Source organism: Sapajus apella, unplaced genomic scaffold (genome assembly GCF_009761245.1).
Source record: "Sapajus apella isolate SASKATOON/1434 unplaced genomic scaffold, GSC_monkey_1.0 scaffold10, whole genome shotgun sequence".
Classification (NCBI taxonomy): Eukaryota; Metazoa; Chordata; class Mammalia; order Primates; family Cebidae; genus Sapajus; species Sapajus apella.
The window spans coordinates 15,142,296-15,162,734 of NW_022436950.1; the positions used below are offsets into that span (position 1 = coordinate 15,142,296).

A 20,439-nucleotide genomic window follows, 5' to 3' on the forward strand; every position below is an offset into this window, starting at 1 on the left:
TAAGGTAACTGTAACCAGGCATCTTTCCTGAAAACCATAAGTATCTGAGCAATTAACAGTAGGAATTTTGTAGTGTTGCCAAAACAGATGTCTTAATAGAAAGCTAACGTGTTTATTCCAGTAACATGCTTTTTAAAAAATAAATGAATACAAAATCTTAACTCTTAATAATTCAGTAGGTCATTTATGATAGCTACTGGTTATATCAAAAATTGATCTTGGTGAATTTTGATGTCACTTACCCATAAAGAAAAAAAGAATGGACTTTCTGCCTCTTCCCCCCCCCTTCAAATCGTTTTATAGCCCATCAGGAAGACCTTTGTGGCCCACATTGGTGAGCCTGGACCATGCTTTATGAATTACTAATTTATAATATATAGAAAAGGGTCTTTATTTTCTAATATGTCAACTAGTTGTAGATACTTTTGACAGTATTTCTAATCTTTGCATTAGCTTGCATTTTTTCATTACCGTAGATACATACTAATAGAAAAATTGTTTATAAATCAAGATTCCAAACCATGCTGCAGTGACACTTAAATATATGTGTGCATAAAGACATATATGTACTATTTTTAATAGTGGAGAGGTGTCTCAGCAAGATTTTTGTTTGATGTGTAAATGTCTATTCTTAGGAACTTGATTATTTCAAGAATTAAAACTATGTTAAGAAAGTGAGAGATGTTGCTAAATTTTATATGTAACTTACATTGACTACATGTCTTCCAGTATATAATTATTCAATATAACCATTAAAACTACTATCAAATCTGTTAAAATCAGTTGGGGTAACATTTGCAATTTAGTGGAACTTTTGTAAAGCTGTGTTAGCAGACAATATTAATAGTTATTTTAAAGCTCTTATTTCTCAAACTTTAATGTATATGTCTCCTCCTTTGAGAGTGGGAGTGGGTGGCAGGAAGACTTTAGTAACTAGCAGTATGCCAGCAAAGCTTATGATAAACATGATGAATCTTTCTGGTTATAATTTTACATTAAAACAAATCAAAAGAAGAACATCCCACTCTGTTGGAGTCAGATGCTTCTATACTTTTGACCCTCATTGGTGTGTATTTACTTTTTCTGCTGTTTTTTGGAGTACATTGGAACAGTTTGCAAAACATTGCTTACAGATAATGTTTTAATTTAGTATTATGTACATACCAAAGGCTTTAAAGGGTGTAATTCAGACTATATCAATCTTTGTAATGAGAAATTACACAAAATGCTAATAGTACTTACTTTACTTAGGCTGACTTGTTATAAACTCTGTAGAAACCCAGCTAAGAGCAAAAACACATTTTTTCTATGATAAAAAAAATTACATTTTTAAATTGCAGATGGAAAGCCAGAAATTTTTAGCAGAAAATAGTGCTTCAGTATATATAAAGAAAGTAGAAGCTAGAATTAATGAAGAAATAGAACGAGTGATGCACTGCCTTGACAAATCAACGGAAGAACCAATTGTAAAGGTGGTTGAGAGGGAACTCATTTCCAAGCACATGAAAACTATAGTAGAAATGGAGAATTCTGGGCTAGTACATATGTTGAAAAATGGAAAGACAGAGGGTAAGTGTTACCTACTGAAAATAATTAAATCCTTATTTTGCCATATCAATATTTTTTAAATTTTCCTACAATTAAAGCAGATAATAACAGTTTTCAGGAAGTTGTGGTGTGTGTTGTTAATTTGTCTTCGTTGTTACTTTGATGGGATTTCCAAGCTTGATACTGTCTTACTAATGAAGATTTTAGACATTTCTAATGAATTGAGCATTGGTCGAAAAGTTTAAGTCTCTTCATTTGTGTTTCTCTTAATCCAGAAGATAAAAGGTATAATAGTATTGGTGAGGCCAAAGAGCTCCTCATTCATTCCTGTACTTGTTGTACACCAAACAAAAGGTTTGGACTCTCTTGTGGTTTTGTGATTATCTTAAAAATCTTAAATTTCCATTTTAAGATTTCTGCAGACTTTCCTTTAGGATTTAGTTGTGATAGGGTGCTGAAAATGCAAAAATATTTGTCTTCCATATTGTTATGTTTAAATAAATTAAATTGGTTTGGGGAACACTGAAGTTACAGAATGGAAAAGGAAGAAGGAGGATTGCATAAAAGTAAAAAACACTTTTGAGGTAACTATAGCATTTTTTTAATCACAATTTTTATTTTCCAGGGATTAAAAAAATTGTGAAAAGCATCCTAGAAGTTATAAATTAAAGAAAAATAACCATATCCTTCATTCTTAGTTTCTGATGCTTTGTTTTAAAACTTTGCCTTTACCACTGATACAGTATTACAAAAAAAAAAAAAAAAAACATGGTTGTCCTACTTCCTAGATGAAATCTCAGCTATATTTTATCCACTTCCTTTTAGTAAAAGAAATATATATATATTGCTGGCCGGGCGCGGTGGCTCATGCCTATAATCCCAGTACTTTGGGAGGCCGAGGCGGGTGGATCACGAGGTCAAGAGATCAAGACCATCCTGGTCAACAGCGTGAAACCCCGTCTCTACTAAAAATGCAAAAATTAGCTGGGCATGATGGTACGTGCCTATAGTCCCAGCTACTCAGGAGGCTGAGGCAGGAGAATTGCTTGAACCCAGGAGGCGGAGGTTGCGGTGAGCCGAGATTGTGCCATTTCACTCCAGCCTGGGCAACAACAGCTAAACTCCGTCTAAAAAATAAATAAATAAATAAATATTGCCTTTTGGGGTCATGACCTATGGAGACAATAAAGAAAGGTTTTTAAGGGAGAATTATAAAGAGGAGGATACAAGAGACGGGAAAAAGAGAACTGGTGGGAAGTTGAGCCATGTTTATCTCTAGTGGAATCCTTACCTTGTGTTTTAAAATTGTTACATTTTTGTATATATGATAAATTCCTGAAAAGTTATATGTAAAAAAAAAAATTTTCAGCTAGAGAGGATTCCTTTTTAAAAGACTCTTCTGTTAAACCTTTTTTGTAAAAGCAAAAAACAGAAGTTATCTAGTGTGTTTGCCATGTTTTCTAAAATTATAGTCTAAGTCAAGGGTTAGAAAGCTTTTTTTTTTTTTTTTTTGGTAAAGGGCTAGATAGTGAATAAAATAGCTTGTGAGCCATGCAGTCATCGTGAGAAAGTAAGGCAATAACAAATAAGCCTAATTGTGTTTCTATAAGACTTTATTTATGAGCCCTGAAACTTGAATTTCATATAATTTTTATGTGTCACTAAATAGTATTCTTTTCAGTTTTTGATTAGCCATTAAAAATGTGAAAAATATCCTTAGTTCATGAGCTTACATAAATAGGTGGCAGGCTGTATTTGGTCCACAGGTTCTAATTTAATGACCCTTCCCTAAATGGTCTCTGGTAGACTAGGACTTTTTGTAAAGCATTTGCCCTGCTTAAACAAAATGAATATTAATAAGTAATGTACTGTTTCGACATTGAATGAATGTTTTCTTACCTACCTTAGGGGCTTGTAGGGAGGGATGATTAAATGGGCTGGAGATTAGGGGCTAGGAAATGTTGATGAAGAGGTTGTTGAGCATTCCAGAATTACAGCATCTCTGTCACCTGTGTGGAGATGTATGTAAAAGGTGTCAGGTGTGCCTATCATGTCAAGCACTTATGTGAATGAAGGAGTATTATAATAGTACTTACCAGAGTTCACCTTTATTTAGTACCTTATGTTTCTAACAACACAGTGTAGCTATCTATGATTCTAAATTTTAAATTTTTGTTCTTGTGTGGGCATGGTGGCACATGCCCGGAATCCCAGTCCTTTTGGAATGCTGAAGTGGCTGGATTGCTTGAGCATAGGAGTTCAAGACCAACCTGGGCAAATTAGTAAAACCCTGTCTCTGTGAAAAATACAAAAATTAGCTGGGCATGATGGCGCATGCCTGTAGTCCCAGCCACTTGAGAGGTTGAGGTGAGAGGATCGTTTGAGCCCAGCCAGGGAGGTCAAGGCTACAGTAAGCCAAGAAAGATCATGCCCTTGCACTTCAGCCTGGGCGACAGAGGGAGATCCTGTCTTGGCGGGGGTGGTGGCGGGGTGGAAAGAAACTGTTGTCTTTAGTTTTTCTGAGCTTCCACTAGAAACTGGTGGCAAGATGTCTTAATTGTGATAGGCCCTGCTCTTGGAAAAAAGTTTCTCTTGTTGAGTATGTATCAGAAGCAACTTCACCATTATGAAACCAAATTCTCATAAATCAGAAAATGAAAAACAGTTTCCTCACTGTGAATGGAGGATAAATTGGATTGGTTATTAGATGCAGATAGCACTATGAAATTAAGTTCAAACGATAGCTTATTTTTATTAAGTGTATGTAGAAATAATGATATTTAATTTTTGAATGCCAAATTATTCTCATTTACTCTTTTACATTCCCTTTATCCTGACATTTAAATACAGTGAAATTTTAGTAATTTATATACAGCTACATATACAACATGTAATAGCTAAGGAAAATTTACAACAACATAGGAATGAAATAGACAAGTTGGGGACCATTTTGTTAGAAGTATTTGATGTGCTACATTTACTGTAGTATGTGACCATAAATTGTTGAATTTGTAATGCCTGTTTTCAATATGGGAAACTTGGTTGTAATTTATGCTAAGTATGTGAGAAGCTATGAAATTGCCATGTGTAGGTGACTACAGACATGTATTATTAATGGAAACTAATTAAAATTTGCTGTTTAAAGTCACTGAAACAAAGTTTGTTAAACTTGTATAAAACTTGCTTCTAAATATTTTTAAAATCCATACAACTTTAGTTTTAAGCACTAAACTACTCTTAGAACTGTAGATCAAGTTTATTAAACTTGTGTAAAACTTGCTTCTGAATATTTTTAAAATACATACAACTTTAGTTTTAAGCTTAAACTACTCTTAGAACTGTAGACCAAGGCAAATTAGGACCTGTCCACCAAATCTGTTTTTCTGTTTTTGTTGTTGTTTGGGTTTTTCTGGTTTTTTTGTTTTTAATTTAAAAAATTGAAAGAATATTTCATGAAAACTTATATAAATTTATATACAATGTCAGAGTACAGTAGTTGAGTCATATCTGTGGCCTACATTTTAAAATATTTATTATCTGATACTTTACAGAAAAATCATTGGTCAGCGTCTGATCTAGAAACTCTTTTATTTTTAAAAGTTACTGATTGTAAAACTTTTAAAATTATCATTGTAAATTTCTGACACTGTGTTCTCCCAGTAAGTTGTTATTGCAAAGAAACACTAGACATATGGGAAAACAGTATTTTGAAATCTGTATTTTAGTCTTGTGAAAAATGATATTAAAAAATGGATAGGATCCAGAGTTTTTATTCTAAATTTAAAATGTATAGTGAAATAGACCAAATTTTACAGATACTGGCTTAGGATGCCACCTGGAAAACATTAGGGTTTGCTCTAAGGAAAATATTGAAAAAGTGATGTTTATATTATACATTTCATAAAAACTTGACCTGAGGTGTAATGAAGTAAATCCTAGGATAGTTTATTTGATTTGTTGTCATGGTAATCAGCTAAACCTTTGGAAATACCCATAAGACTTAAATTGATTTTAAAGTTTCTTCCTCATTACAGGGATTACCAATTATACCTTAATTAATTACCCTTTTTGTAGACATTTTGTAGTATCAGTAGGTCTGCATTAGAGCTATGTAGTATAAATTTCGTAGGAACTCAGAACTGCAGTTGCCATTTATTTTGTGACATCACTTGTTTATTATGGTTTTTGGCATCTTTTCCATGTAAGTTAAAATTTGCTAGAACCTTTAATTGATGCTTTCAGAGCATCTCATCTAAAAGTTGTGTTTTATAAATTACAGTAGTAACTATTGACTAGTCTGTTTTTTCCAGTTTTCATTTCAATATATGTATATTTTTAATAGTTATGTGGTCAGCAAATGGTGGTAGTGGAGAAATAAGCTTCTCTAAGTATTGTAGCGTGAACACAGATTCATGTTTTTTCCTTTAATCTTTAATGTAGTCAATTTGTGTTTTCTTTCTGATTTGTAGACCTTGCTTGTATGTACAAGTTATTCAGTCGTGTGCCAAATGGTTTGAAAACAATGTGTGAGTGTATGAGTTCCTATTTGAGGGAGCAAGGTAAAGCTCTTGTTTCTGAAGAAGGAGAAGGAAAGAATCCAGTTGACTATATCCAGGTAAGTAAACCCAGACGATTGTCTACGTTTATGATAAAGGCATTTTGACCAGTGCTGCAAAGGCCACTTTTACCATGCTGTGTATTGTATACTTCCAACTTAATTTTCCCAGTAGTAAAATAATATGTGTAATTATCCTAAATACTTTAGAATTTTGCAGGGTGTGCATATTTATATCAGGGAGCTAAAATTCAGCTGCCGCTTTTCATTTAACTTCTCTGATGGAGAACTTGTTTAAATAGTCTCAATTGTGAGTTTCAATTTTTGGTATGCCTTAGTGTTTGCATACGTTAGTATGTTGGAAAAAACAACTGGTTTAAATACTTTTTGTTTGAAAATATTTTACTTTCAAGCAGTACTATAAATAAATTATGTGCCATGTTTTTGTGTTTTAATCAGCTTTTTGGCACATTTTTTAAGCTAATTTTTTCCCTGGCTAGCCCATTCCATCAAGACAGGAGAATGAGAAGCAGTGAGGGGGTTCTTTGGTTAGTTTGCATTGTATTAATACATATATGGAAGATACAATACTTCTCTCATTGACTTTTCTTTTTTCTCATTGACTTTTCTAATAGAGGCTTACATGTAGGCTTGAAAATAATACCAAAACTATGTGAGTTTAAAAATAAATATACATGTTTGTTACCAGCAAAGTTAAGATATACGTGGTCATAAGTGTATTATTTATGGAAAAAATATTATAATGTGTCCCAAATTTTATTGTTTTTATTTCTAAGGGCTTATTGGATCTGAAGAGTAGGTTTGATCGCTTCCTTCTAGAATCATTCAACAATGACCGGCTCTTTAAACAAACTATTGCTGGTGACTTCGAGTATTTTCTCAACCTCAACTCCAGGTCTCCTGAATACCTCTCATTATTTATTGATGATAAGCTGAAAAAGGGAGTCAAAGGGGTAAGTAGTAATGTATTTGAAAATACATTTAATTTTATTTAAAGATAAAAAATTATATGTAAAGTTAGGACATTTTGCAGATAAAAATTAAGCATGACCCATTGCTGTGCTTAAATGTGTGCTGTGGCCTAGTAAAAAATATTGTTTGAAGTACTTGACATGCTCCAAAGTAGTTAGACATTTCACTTAATGTGTAATGGGCTTCAAAAACAAGTAACTGGATGGGCTTGGTAGCTCATGACTGTAATCCCAGTATTTGGAGAAGCCAAGACAGAAGGAGCTCTTCAGGCCAGGAGTTTGAAATTAGCCTTGTTAACAGAGTAAAACTCCATCTCTACAAAAGTAAAAGAAAAAAATTAGTGGTACAAGGTGATACATACCTGTTGTCCCAGAGGCTGAAGCAGAGGATCCCTTGAGCTCAGGAGTTTAAGGCTGCAGTGAGCTATGATCATGCCACTGCACTCCACCCTGGATGACAGAGCAAGACCTTGTCTCAAAAAAAAAAAAAAAACTGAACAACTACATAGCTGTAGTTGGTAAACAGTCACTTTTATGACAGAGTTAGGCATGCTCAAGATCAAAAAGAACTAGAAAACAACTTTCTAGTAGTACAGAGTGTTGTTTGCTCTCATCTGGTTCTGAAGGTTATATGTCAAACAATAATTGGATGGCAAGAATGTTAAGGCATAGATAGAGTAGATTTCAGAAAACAGTTGGTATAGCTCAATTTCAAGCCTTTATGATATGATACCTCTGGAACCTGGGGAGCTCACAGCAGCATAGATCAACTGAAGCATGTTCTGCTCACATCTGAATTGGTCTCTTTTGACTTCATTTTGGAATTTGTGACATGAAAGGGAAAAGCAGCAAGTTGTCGCAGGTTTTACAGGCAGTAGCTGCAACAAGGAAACAAAATCACTAAGGATGCACAGAATAGAAAAGTCTATTATGCATTCATGTCATCTTCCATTTTTCTGAATATATTAATACAGCCTGCCACAGAATCCTTTTGCCCGTATTTAAAAGTAAGGGCAATGGTCTTTTTACTATTTGGATTGTGACAAATTATTGCCTTTTGTTTGCACAATTTAGGCTTTCAGTGAGCTTAAATGAAAAAAAACTGTCTTTTGGCTGCGTAATGTTTTGCCTGCATGTGCAAAGGCTTCATAACATAATCTCCGTGACTAAAATTTCATTTCCTGTATTCTCAGTCATGCCTTAATCCAGCCCTATATTACCTTATGCCTCCATTTCGGTAGTAGCCCTCTACAGAATAGAATTCCACTCCAACCTCTCATGCATGATGCACTAAATGAGAATGTAAGAATGATGCTACTATGTGAAGTAAGAGGCACTTTCTCAAACTGTATCCCTTTTTCTGATGTACATCAGCCAGATATCTATGTTTTCAAACAATAGTGTTTTTAAGCTGTACATGAACTGTAATGCTACTTCTGTAGAATTAAAATTATATAATTGTTAAATCATCTTAATTTTGCAGCTAACAGAACAAGAAGTAGAAACAATATTGGATAAGGCAATGGTCCTTTTTAGGTTTATGCAAGAAAAAGATGTATTTGAACGTTATTATAAACAACACTTGGCAAGGAGACTTCTCACAAATAAAAGTGTTTCTGATGACTCTGAAAAAAACATGATATCTAAGTTAAAGGTAAGGTATGTTTTAGATGGAACAGAATGCACCTAACTGATGTTTATCATGGTTGTGTACTGACAACATGTGATTGGAAATTATTTGGTTGGTTTTTAAGTGTTTATTTCTAGAAATAAAGGTAGATTGTTTTGAGAAGAACACAGGCTACACTAACATTTTTTTCAAGTTCAGGCATATTCAGAGTTTGCTGGAATTGTCTTTTGTTATGTCAAGATACATTCATGGAGGCCTGAAAGGGAGGATTAGTAAAAGGGAAACAACAAAGAGGTTATTGCCATATAGTTCTTTTTCTCAAATTGTGGTCCATAGAATACTTGTACCTGAATCACCTGAGATGCTAGTTAAAAACACGGAGTTCTGGGCCCCACCTTTCATGGGGGTATATTGGAATCTCTGAAAGAATCTGGGAATTTCCATTTTAAAATAAAATCCTAAAAGTTTGGTAACCACAGGCATAGAGCAACTGTTGGAAAAATTTACAGAAAGATTATCAGGGATAGCAATAACATGAAATAATTTATTTCCTGTATACACAGAAAAATCTACCATTTGTGTATATTTGTGTTTTTCTTCCACAGACTGAATGTGGATGTCAGTTCACATCAAAACTGGAAGGAATGTTTAGGGATATGAGCATCTCAAACACAACGATGGATGAATTCAGGCAACATCTACAGGCAACTGGTGTAAGATTCTGCATTAATTTCTACTTACATATTCATGTAAAGTCTTTTATAGTGGGCATTTTCATCCATTTAGCAGATGACAGTCTTTTCTTTAAATGTCATTAGTGACAACATATGTTTTGTCTGTGAGTACTTATTTTTCTTCACATTTCTTCTTTTTCTATGTTTATGTTAAAACTTTTTATTATTTTAAAATTCAGTTTCTCCTCCCCACTTGAAAGGAATACACTGACAATTTAATAAAGAGAATTATTCTGCTGTTAATAAAGATAGTACAAATCTATTATAAATTGTGGAAAGAATACTGGGCTTACACAAGTTTACTGAGCTCTTCTTTTCACTTTACCCCAGGATTGTGTCATTTTGGGATAGTCACATGATCTTTCTATACCTTACTACTGTCATTCTCCTCTATAAGTTTAGCTAAAAATGGGCCTTTCATTCTAAGGGTGGGTAGCAGGTGAACTGAGACTATAAAAACACAGAAATTAATGTGTTACAAATGTGTTCGGTATAACTCCCCAAAGCTGGTGAGCTGGAACTTTTATGGCTTTGGAGTCCAATGGTGGTTTTATGAGCATTTAATGATATTCACAATTTAGTTTCATTTTTTACTCTGATTTTCAACTTAACCTTAAATTTAGAGCATTCTACAATTTTTAAATTGTTGAATGCATTATAGATACATCACAACCATTTAACAGATTAGTGAGTCTTTCTTTTGATGTCTAAAAATGAGATCATCACTTTCACAAACCAGATATGTAAAAATATCTAATTCTGTAGAATAACCATTTATATGAAAACATTCCGACTCTAATGTAAATAGTTACATGATTTGCCTTATATATCAGTGTTTACGGTGGAGAAGATCTCAGAGGAGGAAAGATGCAAGTTTGTGATAGAAATTTTGGGTGGACAGGAACTGAGTAGTGTAATTATCCTGGATTTTTTTTTTGGATTGTTTAGGAATTTGTAGTTAAATCTAATATATTGGCATATTTTTTTGTATTTTTTTGTTGTTGTTGTTTGCTATAATAAGCTTTTAATTTTTTTCTTCCACTAATCTTACACATTCAGAGCTATAGGGAGGATTGGGATAGATCCCATGCATATCGATATGGGATGAATGGACTGACCGCATTGGGACCCTGCCTTACCCCAGCCAACTTGCAACCATATAAACAGTTCTCCACCTCCCCCAGTATATCGTCTAAGAGTCTCTGCTATGATCCTCTCTTCTGTGTGTCATCTAATTTTTTAATTTTCAGTTTCTTTAAGTAATCATTTCGTGGATACTTGTGAAGCAGTCTTGAGTGTAGAATGGTCCTTGATATTCATAAACTCTGATTCCTCCCCCTAAAAATTTATATTACTAAATCACTGAGGTAAGATAAAAATGGAATGATGGTTTATTAGTTCTGAATATCAATAATAAAGATAATATTTAATCCATATGAGTTTCTGTTGTGCTTTATTGCTGTTTACTTAAAAAATTAATTTGTTTAAAAGAAGAAAATAATTGTGACAGTGATACTAACATAGAAGTAGTCATTCATTGTGCAGATATTTATAGAGCACCTGCTATGTAGCGATCTATAGTGTCCTATGCAGAGGTTAGAATGTGAGTTACATGTTAAAACATAAAAGTTTTGTTTAGTTGAAATAGATGCTGGAATATTAGAAATAACATTGTGTATTAAGATGGTAAAGGTATTTTAAACTGAGATGAAGGATCTTATGCTAGAATTTTCTCTAAAATGATATGATTGACCCCCTTGACCTTTTATTTAAAAAGGCCCAAACTTTTCAGTTCTCCGTGATAACAGTAAGACTTGATTTATATGCCAAAAACTATTCTTTGTTCAGTGTTTTTAAATTAACATCACAAGCAATAATTATGACTGTTTGCCAGAGTAGTTAAAATTTGGGAAACACTGGATGGGCCTAACCTTTAAGAAAATCTACTGGTGAACTGTTCTGAAACTTCTAGAACATGTGCCTAGTGAACTGTTACCTCAAACCAGATCTGAAAAAACAACTGGGCAGGTGTTTAAATTAGTCATTAGACATGGAGCTAACTGCTTTGGTAAATCTAACATGGTGTCTAAACAGAACAGATAACAAATCCTAGTTAATTTTGAGGAGAGTATCTCTTTCTGTTTTACATAGGTATCTTTAGGTGGTGTTGATCTTACAGTCCGGGTGCTCACGACAGGATATTGGCCCACTCAGTCAGCCACACCAAAGTGCAACATCCCACCAGCACCAAGACATGCTTTTGAGATATTCAGAAGGTAAATCTAAATCAGACTTTGCATTACTGAGTACAAATAATTGTTCAAAATTAAAATGAATTTGAACCTTAGTATCCATAATTGAAGATGAATGTATTCCATTTATTACCTCTTGTTCAAAAGTAGCATCTATCCTAGCATGCAGCAATTTCCCCCTCTGTGGGATCTTAATGAATAAAGTAAAGCAGGCATAATTTATCTCTAGAAAGATTGTTTACATGCTGGCATTTGAAATGCCTTTTATTTAGAGCCGTAGTAAAAATGGAAAAAGAGAAAGTAAATGATGATGGAAAACCAGACCCAGAGAATCCCTTAGACTTTTCTGAACACTTCAGCCAACTCGAATTGTTGGAAATACATGGACACCTTATTCCCACTGGTACTCAGAGTCTCTGAGTTGGCAGTTTTGATGAGGATGAGGAGCAAGAAGAAAACCAAGAATGATATTAATTACAAGAAAAAAATAGAAAACGATTCAAGCAAATCTCTTTTTTGGGCTGCTGAAAATAATCGGCTTACTCAATGTGGAGACTACTTTTTGAAAAGCCACTCCTGTGAACACTAGGGATGAAGATGAGTATATCCCCCTCGTCATCGAGCAGCCTAAGGTGGACACTTAGACATTGTCTGTGAGCTGATTGCGCAAGGGGCAGATGTTTTTGCTGTAACCATGGATAGCTGGATACCTCTACATGGTGTTTGTAAGTGGAATAATACCAGAGTGGCGTCTTTATTTCCTCATCATGATGCAGATCAGTTATGAATTATCTAACAAAAGGCCTCTTGACTCCCTTGCATCTTACCGTGCTGCTGGATCAGAGACAGCAGAGATATTCTAGAACTTCTACTGTGAACTGTTAACCTCAAACCATATCTGAAAAAAGAAGAAACTGCAGGAGGACAAGTGTCTGTCACAACCTCTTTGAAATTGTGGAAGGCACTGTACAAATTCTTCACCTTAGTCTTAATGATTCTAGTAATTAAGCTTCCAAGTACTAGTCCTCCTTTGTGTGAGATGTAAAATATTCCCATAATAAAAAGTTGACATCAAACATCTTACTGCAAAAAATTCATTGGTGCTCATTAAGATGTTCTTGAAGTGAAATGCCTGGCCTTGAGATTAAAATGTGCATGAAAGTTTGAATATATCTTGACTGATTTCTGTGGAGTTTGTGATTTTTATCAGAAATAATTTTGACTTGCATATACTTAAAAACTTGACGCGGGTTATACAGAAATAATATTTTTTATGCTGATGCAGGAGATAGGTATTTTTAAATAGCCCATATCCTGGATCTTTGTTGAGCTTTCAGCATATTGACATGTATCTTTGTAAGGTGAGGTAACTAAGAATTTAACTTAAAAAGCCTCAAACATTCTGGTGCTCTTCCAACTATCTTCTCTACATTACCATAGCCAGTTGCTTTCATTGTGAATCAGAAGCACTACCACATTATTAACCTGTATCTTCATAAATTTAAAAAAAAAAAAACAAAAAAAAAAAAACTAGATTTGTCTTTGAGAACATAGACCATTTGCCAGGAAAGCAACTAGGTGTTTAATCCATGAATCTTGTATACTGTCTCCACCACCACAATTCATATAATCCTGTGGACAGTCCGACTTCACCCTGATCAGCTGCATGAGCCTTATTCTAATAGTGAATCAGTATAATCGTTTATACATGCACGCAGATACAGTTTGTTGCAAGAGTTCACGATGTATCTGCTATCCAATTAGTTTTACCTGCCTAATCCAACTGATTTAGATATTGCTCAGTCTCTTGAGTTCACAGAAATGTTGGGTTTTTTCCTCCCCAAGGTCCTCATTTTTTACAAACGGTAGAAAGGCAAAATGACAAGGGAAAGGAATTCTAGGAGTGAAGGGATGATTGTTATACTGGGGCAAGAACCACAGAGTAGCGTGGGCTTTGAAAAGAGGTGATATGGATAGTGACAAAAAATATAAATATAAAAATTCAAAAGTACGAAAAAAGGTGATATGGATAGTGACAAAAAATATAAATATAAAAATTCAAAAGTACAAGTTTTGAACAACAGCAAAGGAAGAGTGTATCCTTTATAACTTTAATATGTAAGAAAAGTTGCATAAACTTTTCCCAGAGGAATATTTTATAAATGCCCTTCATTCAGCATTAGTGCATTGAATATTTTTTGTGTGGTATAGAAATATATTTTGTACTGTTGACGTCTACTACTGGCATAGGACAAATTGATTATTGGGTTACTATGGAGAAAGGTGGTGTTAATAGCAGGGGCTGAGCAGCAGTAGGCTGGGGCAGAGTGCACAGTAGAAATTATTTAGTGTGCTGCCTTTGTCATACAGTATCTAGCTGAGTTGCTTAGGGCTCTCTCAGGGTTTCTCTCTTCTGTAGAAAGTTGAAACTGAACTTGATTCCTCAGGTTTCCTTTAACTTTTAAAGTCTGTATATATACGTGTATGTGTGTGTACACACACACGTCTAAGGGATGTTATTCTGTAATTTGTAATTTCAAATGTGTAAGTTTGTTTGATTTTCTAAAACCTTGTTTGATTTGCTGAAGGTTCTACTTAGCCAAACACAGTGGTCGACAGCTCACACTCCAGCATCATATGGGTTCTGCAGATCTCAATGCCACATTTTATGGACCAGTTAAAAAGGTAAGTATTGATAGTTTGAACATATTAAGTAACTTAGTCTATAGAGCTGATTTGTGATTTATGTTGACCTGGGTAAATTGTTTATTTCTCCACCTGTCTCACATGTTAGAAAGGTTAAAAATCCTGGCTTTGATTTATTACTTCTGTTCTCTCACTTGCTAACTGCAGTTTTGAAAATATTAAAAGTACACCAGTATAGTCTTCTCTAAGGACTAAATATTAGGATAATTACGTATTTTATTTATAAAATTAGGTTTAAGAAAATATTGCATAAAATAGTAAAACGTAAGTTGATTACAGAGCATACAAAGCCATGAGCCTCTTTTCAAAACTCTGTCACCTACAATCTTTATTTCTAATGAATCAAGATTGGGAAAATTAACACTCGATGTGTTGAATATAAAATGTTATTAAAGTCATTTAAAAAATTAGTAATGGACAAGTGATTTGCCTTCATTTTTACAAAGCAATCACTTTTTTATATCTAAATTATGAGGTTTAGAGTAATTATTTTCATTACTTGGTATGAATCAGGATTATTTGCCTTCAAAAAATATTAAGTCTTCTAGAAAAACTGTATAGAAATACACCTAAATAGTCATCTAAGCAGCAAATAAGTTTAATTAGGTTTTACTAGTTTGATATGATGAATCACTGTTAACATCAGTTTAAGTATTGCTGAAAATGCCTGTAAGTATTCTAATTTTTATATTTAATTGAAATGAGAAATAGCTCTTTGTAATAAATTTAGTTGAATGATATTCAACACATATATTTAAGTGTAAGTGGGAAGGACAAGGAAACTAAAGAACTCATCTTTTAATTACTGCTAGTTTTTGTTTTTAAAGAAGGTTTTTTGCCCTAAACAGTCATGTTCTTTTGAAGTTTATTAAGCGGATCAGTAGATTTTTAAAACATAATGCATATGTTAATTTTTGAACAGTTAGAAAGTTCCACTTTGCATCCCCTAAATTGTAAAGCAGGAACAGGCTTTGAGAACAGTTCCCCCCTCTCCCCCTGCCCCCGTGCTGTGCTATGCTATTTTTTGATCTCTTGCTATGATCAGGCCACACAAAAAGAAACCAAATTCTCTTAACTTTTGGTGGTAGTGCAACAGTAGTGGTGTTTTGTAAGTCCATTATTATTATCATCCCATAGTGTACTGTTAAAATAATCTTAGCATTGAATATATGGAATTGATTAATTACTTAGATTTCCTTTATAGGAATAAGTTATATAGTTTTGTTGAGGGGGAGGATGGAGATTATGGAACCTATTTCTGAAACATACTGTTAAAGTTACCAGGAAATTGGTCAGTTATGGTGGCTCACACCTGTAATCTCAGCACTTTGGGGGTCTGAGGCGGTGAATCACTGGAGCCAATTAGTTTGAGACCAGCATGGGCAACATGGCAAAACCCCATCTCTACAAAAAATACGAAAATTAGCCGGATGTGATGGTGCACACCCATGGTCCTAGTTACTCGGGAAGCTGAGTCAGGAGGATCGCTTGAGCCCAGGAGGTTGAGGCTGCATTGAGCACTGTTTGTACCACTGCACTCTAGCCTGGATAACAGAGTGAGACCCTGTCACTCACATACATACATAAATACTTACATGCATATGTACATAAATGTTACCATGAAATGGTAAATGATTGTATCTTCGTTTATATTTTTTGAAAAATGAAACAGGAAGATGGATCTGAAGTTGGTGTTGGAGGTGCACAAGTAACTGGCTCTAATACACGGAAGCACATATTGCAAGTCTCCACTTTCCAGATGACCATATTAATGCTCTTTAATAATAGAGAAAAATACACGTTTGAGGTATGGATTTTGGTTATACACATTTTAACTGTGTTGATTCTAACTCTCACTTGTTACTTGAGTCTGTATTGTTTGAGTAACGTTTAGAGAGTCTCTTTGGATACCTTTAGAGGAAACTGCATAAAATGGGTCATGGAACTGTGTGAACATCTTACATTTATTGAGCTATGTTTCATGATTTTTAAATTATAGAAGTATTTTAAAATAAAACATGCCTTACATAAGTGCGTACTTTGACGAGTTTTAGGTGGTTGCACCTGTGTAACTATCATCACAATCAGGAATATTGCCCAAAAATATAGAGTATTACCTCCAAAATTTCTTTGTACCCCTGCCAGGCCATTCCCTCCTACCACCTCAAGCCTCAGGCAACCAGTGACCTGCTTTATATCACTGTAAATTAGTTTTGTCTTTTTTGGATTTTCATCTAAATGGAATCATATATTTATTGTCTCTAACCTTTAATCTTTTATCAGTTCACCTGTTAATGGGCATTTTGGTTGATACCACATTTGGGCTGTTGTGCATATAACTGGCAAACTGTGTCCCAAAGCAGTTATACCATTTTTCACAGTTGCTGGCAATGCAAGATGGTCCAGTTGCTCCACATCCTCCACAGTCTTTAGCATTTGAGCCACTTTAGTTGGTGTATAATTGTATCTCAGTCTGGATTTAATTTCCTTCCTTCCCTTCCTCCCCTTCCTTCCCTCCCTCACTCCCTCCCTCCCTTCCTTCTTTCCTTCCTCCCTCCCCTCTTCCCTCTCTTTCTTTCTTTCTTTCTCTCTCTCTCTTTCTCTCTCTCTTTCTTTCTTTTGATGACTGCTGATGTTGAGCATCTTTTATGTGGTAATATGACACTGATACATCCTGTTTGTTCAAGTGTTTGTATCTTTTTTGGGTTGTTTTCTTACTACATTGTAAAAGTTGTTTCATAAATTCTGGATACAAGTCCTTTGTCAGATGCATGTACTGGGAGTATTTTTTTCAGACTGTTGCTTGACTTTTCATTTTCTTAATGGTGTCTTTTGAAGAGGAGAGTTTTAAAATACTGAAGAAGTCCAGTTAAGCACTCTGCTTTTTGTAGTTTGTACTTTAAATCCTAAGAAATTATTGCGTACCCTGAAATTGTAAAGATTTACTTCTGGTTTTTCAGCAGTTTGTAATTTTAGCTTTTACATTTATGCCTGTGATGAATTTTAAGTTTAATTTTTTTGATATAAGGTAAGAATTTCCTCTCACATAGTGTTTCTTCCAGCATCATTTGTTGAAGGCACTGTTTTTTTCCCACTGAATTACTTTGTCGTCATCATTTAAAAATCAATTGATCATATATGGATGGATCTATTTTTATGCTGTCTGATCTGTTTGATTGATTTCTATGTCTGTATGCCAATTTTATGCTGTCTCGATAGTGCGGTCATTTTTCTCTTTGTACCTGTCTTTTTTCCTTAGAGTAACTAATTATTATAATATGTTTGCTTTTTATTTCCCTTTTCCTTTTCTCCCAATTAAAATATGATTTACTTACATTAAATCCAATTAGTCTTTTCCTATACATTTAAAGGATGTTTGGGGATTAAAATGAAGGTCATGTGATTCATATTAAGTTTAAATTTAAGATAATGAATGAACATTTTGAAAGACTCTAAAATTACTTCCATATTGGTACTTAATTGAAAACCAGTTTTCAGATACCGATGAACACAGGAAGAAAAATAGTGTGTTTGAAATTAAGAGCAAGAGTAAATTCTAGGCCTATTTAATATTCATTTCCCATACTCCCATTTATGTATTCCACTTATGTGGGAGTATGGAAATTAGTATAAGAGAGGATCATTTTTATGTGATATAGTTAAAGGGAATGTTTGAAATCTAGATATTTCAGTAGCTCAGTGGCTAAATTGAGAGGTTTTTCTCATGTATTTCCATGTGGATCTTACCTAGGGAGTAACCTTGATTTTTTTTTTTTTTTTTTTTTTTTTTTTACTTTTTATTTTATTATAACCTTGATTTTCAACCACAGGTTATATTTGATTGAGTTCCAAGAATATTGATCAAGCATTGAGTACCTTATTCAAATGTAGACTTTTCAAACAGGGGTGGAATTAAATTATCTCTCACAGCTGTTTTTGTGCAGTCATTTTTTTAATCTGCGGTTCTTAATGGATAATATATTTTAAACAAAATTAGCTACTTGGTAAATGCTAGCATTGGTTTTCAGAGTCCTGGCTTATAAAGAACTGGTAAAAATAATGGGATAATCAGAAACACAAATTCATATTTTACAGCTGCTATTAGAATTGCTGGAAATTTTAGTGATTCAAGCCTTTCCCTTTCCCAACTGCTTGGGTTCATTGATGCTAATGAGCAGTTATTAGATGGAAGGTTAAAATTAAGTAGAAAATACCTCTCGTTTTTCCAATTTTGGCTAAATCACAAAGCAGAAGCTGATTGTAGTGTATGTAGAATGCCATCCATGCCTGTGGCCTTCTGGCTGCTGACGCCTCAAATCTGGGGCATTGTGAGAAAGCACAAGAAATAAATGTATCTTTATTCACACCATGTGTTTCTCTACAGTTTGCTGCTCATGTTTTATTAGCCAGCCTTTTTACAGAAATCACCTCCACAAATTAGTGGAGATAGTTAAAAATATTTAATAATTTAAAGGAAGGTGAACTCTTATTTTTTAATATTCTATATGAGTTCAGTAAGATGGTGTATTATTTAATGCCACATGGCAAATCTCAAAAGTTAGTGATTTAAAACAACCACCAGCAATTTATTATCTCTCATGGTTTCTGTGGGTTAGGGATTCAGAAGATAGGTAGTTCTGGCTTTTGGGGTTCATGAGATTGCAATTAGATGTTGGCTGAAGTTTTGGTCATCTGATGGTTTGACTGGCGCTGGAGAATACACTTCCAAGGTGGTAGCTGTTTGTTCTGGATGTTGTTACGTGGCCTTAGTTTCTCTCCACATGGGCCTTTTCATGTGGCTCTTTGTTCTGAAATCTTGGTGGCTAGTTTTCCCAAGAGCAGGCGATCTAGGAGACCCAGAAAGAACCTGCAGTGCCTTTTTCATCTATCCCTGGAAGACACACAGCATCACTTCTCATTTTCTTGATTGCCCAAGTCAGCCCTGATAGGGTGAGAGGGCCACACAAGATTAATGTATACCAGGGTTATTACAAGCGGTCATAGAAGCTGGCTACAGCAGGTGGCATTAATTTGTAGTGTCATATTTAACTATAGTAGCCAAGCTGCTGCTGTTTTTTTTCATTAGGTTTTTTGAATGAATAAAGGTAAGTTTATTGTGATTTAGAACAGCTAAAAATAAGAAATATATACAGTGGTGGTTTGTACCTTGAATCTTAGTAATTAGCAGTGGGTTTTTGAAAGAGGTATGGATAAGAACTAATACATATTTTTCTTAATGTTCTTTATTTTTTTATAATTTTGTGAGAATGAGTCTCAAATATAAACTATGGATAGTAGCATTATTAATGTCAGACAGAATTTAAATAGAAAACAGTAATATTTGATATTCATCAAGAATTTATAGCAGTCGTTAGTGACATAACTTTACAATGTAGAAAAGACAATGAAAGTACAAGGGGAAGTAGACCACTCTAGAATCATGGAAATCCCTGACAAATGTATTGACTAACCAGACAATTGAAAAGGCGGATATAGAAAATTTGAATAACACAATAGCAAGTTAAAATTGAAGGCTGTATAGCAAACTTCAAACTCAGAAAGCAAAATAGACATATGCTTTCAGGAAATATCTGAGGCTAGCATAACTTTTTTGCTAAAACTGAGCAAGGAAAAGAGAAAGAAAGCTAAAATTCAACATTTTGCCTTGCTCGTCAGATCCTAATACACTGAAAGCATCCATCTTAAATATTAGCAAGTCATTCAGTAGTGTATTGAAAGAATAATGCACTGTGTCCAAACAGGATTTATCCCTAGAATACAAAGAAGGGTCAGCGTAGGGAAATTTTTTGAAAAGATCATCATTAAGATATTCTAATAATTGTAAAAATAAGCAGTTGCTGTATTGCCAGTCACCATTTTAGGCAAAAACCATTTGATCTCTACAAACGAACAAAAGGTATTTTATAAAAGTTTCAGTCCTCATTCCTTATCAAAGTGGGATAAGGAATTGCCACCTTAGAGTGAAATGCCCATAGAGTCATAGCTTGTATCTAATGACAAA

The 20,439-nt window shown here is 34.1% G+C and overlaps 1 protein-coding gene and 1 pseudogene across 3 annotated transcripts in view; both read left to right on the forward strand.

Moving 5' to 3' along the window:
- CUL3 (cullin 3) overlaps positions 1–20,439 on the forward strand; it is a 106,694-nt gene that overhangs the window by 71,805 nt on the left and 14,450 nt on the right. For all 3 annotated transcript variants that reach the window (XM_032277652.1, XM_032277650.1, XM_032277651.1), the window contains 8 exons: positions 1,341–1,569; positions 6,018–6,163; positions 6,901–7,077; positions 8,579–8,749; positions 9,331–9,438; positions 11,611–11,735; positions 14,300–14,396; positions 16,090–16,224. In XM_032277652.1, coding sequence (XP_032133543.1) covers positions 1,341–1,569; positions 6,018–6,163; positions 6,901–7,077; positions 8,579–8,749; positions 9,331–9,438; positions 11,611–11,735; positions 14,300–14,396; positions 16,090–16,224 — 1,188 coding nt within the window. The remainder of the gene's footprint in view (positions 1–1,340; positions 1,570–6,017; positions 6,164–6,900; positions 7,078–8,578; positions 8,750–9,330; positions 9,439–11,610; positions 11,736–14,299; positions 14,397–16,089; positions 16,225–20,439) is intronic.
- On the forward strand, positions 11,742–13,227 carry LOC116551460 (annotated as a pseudogene).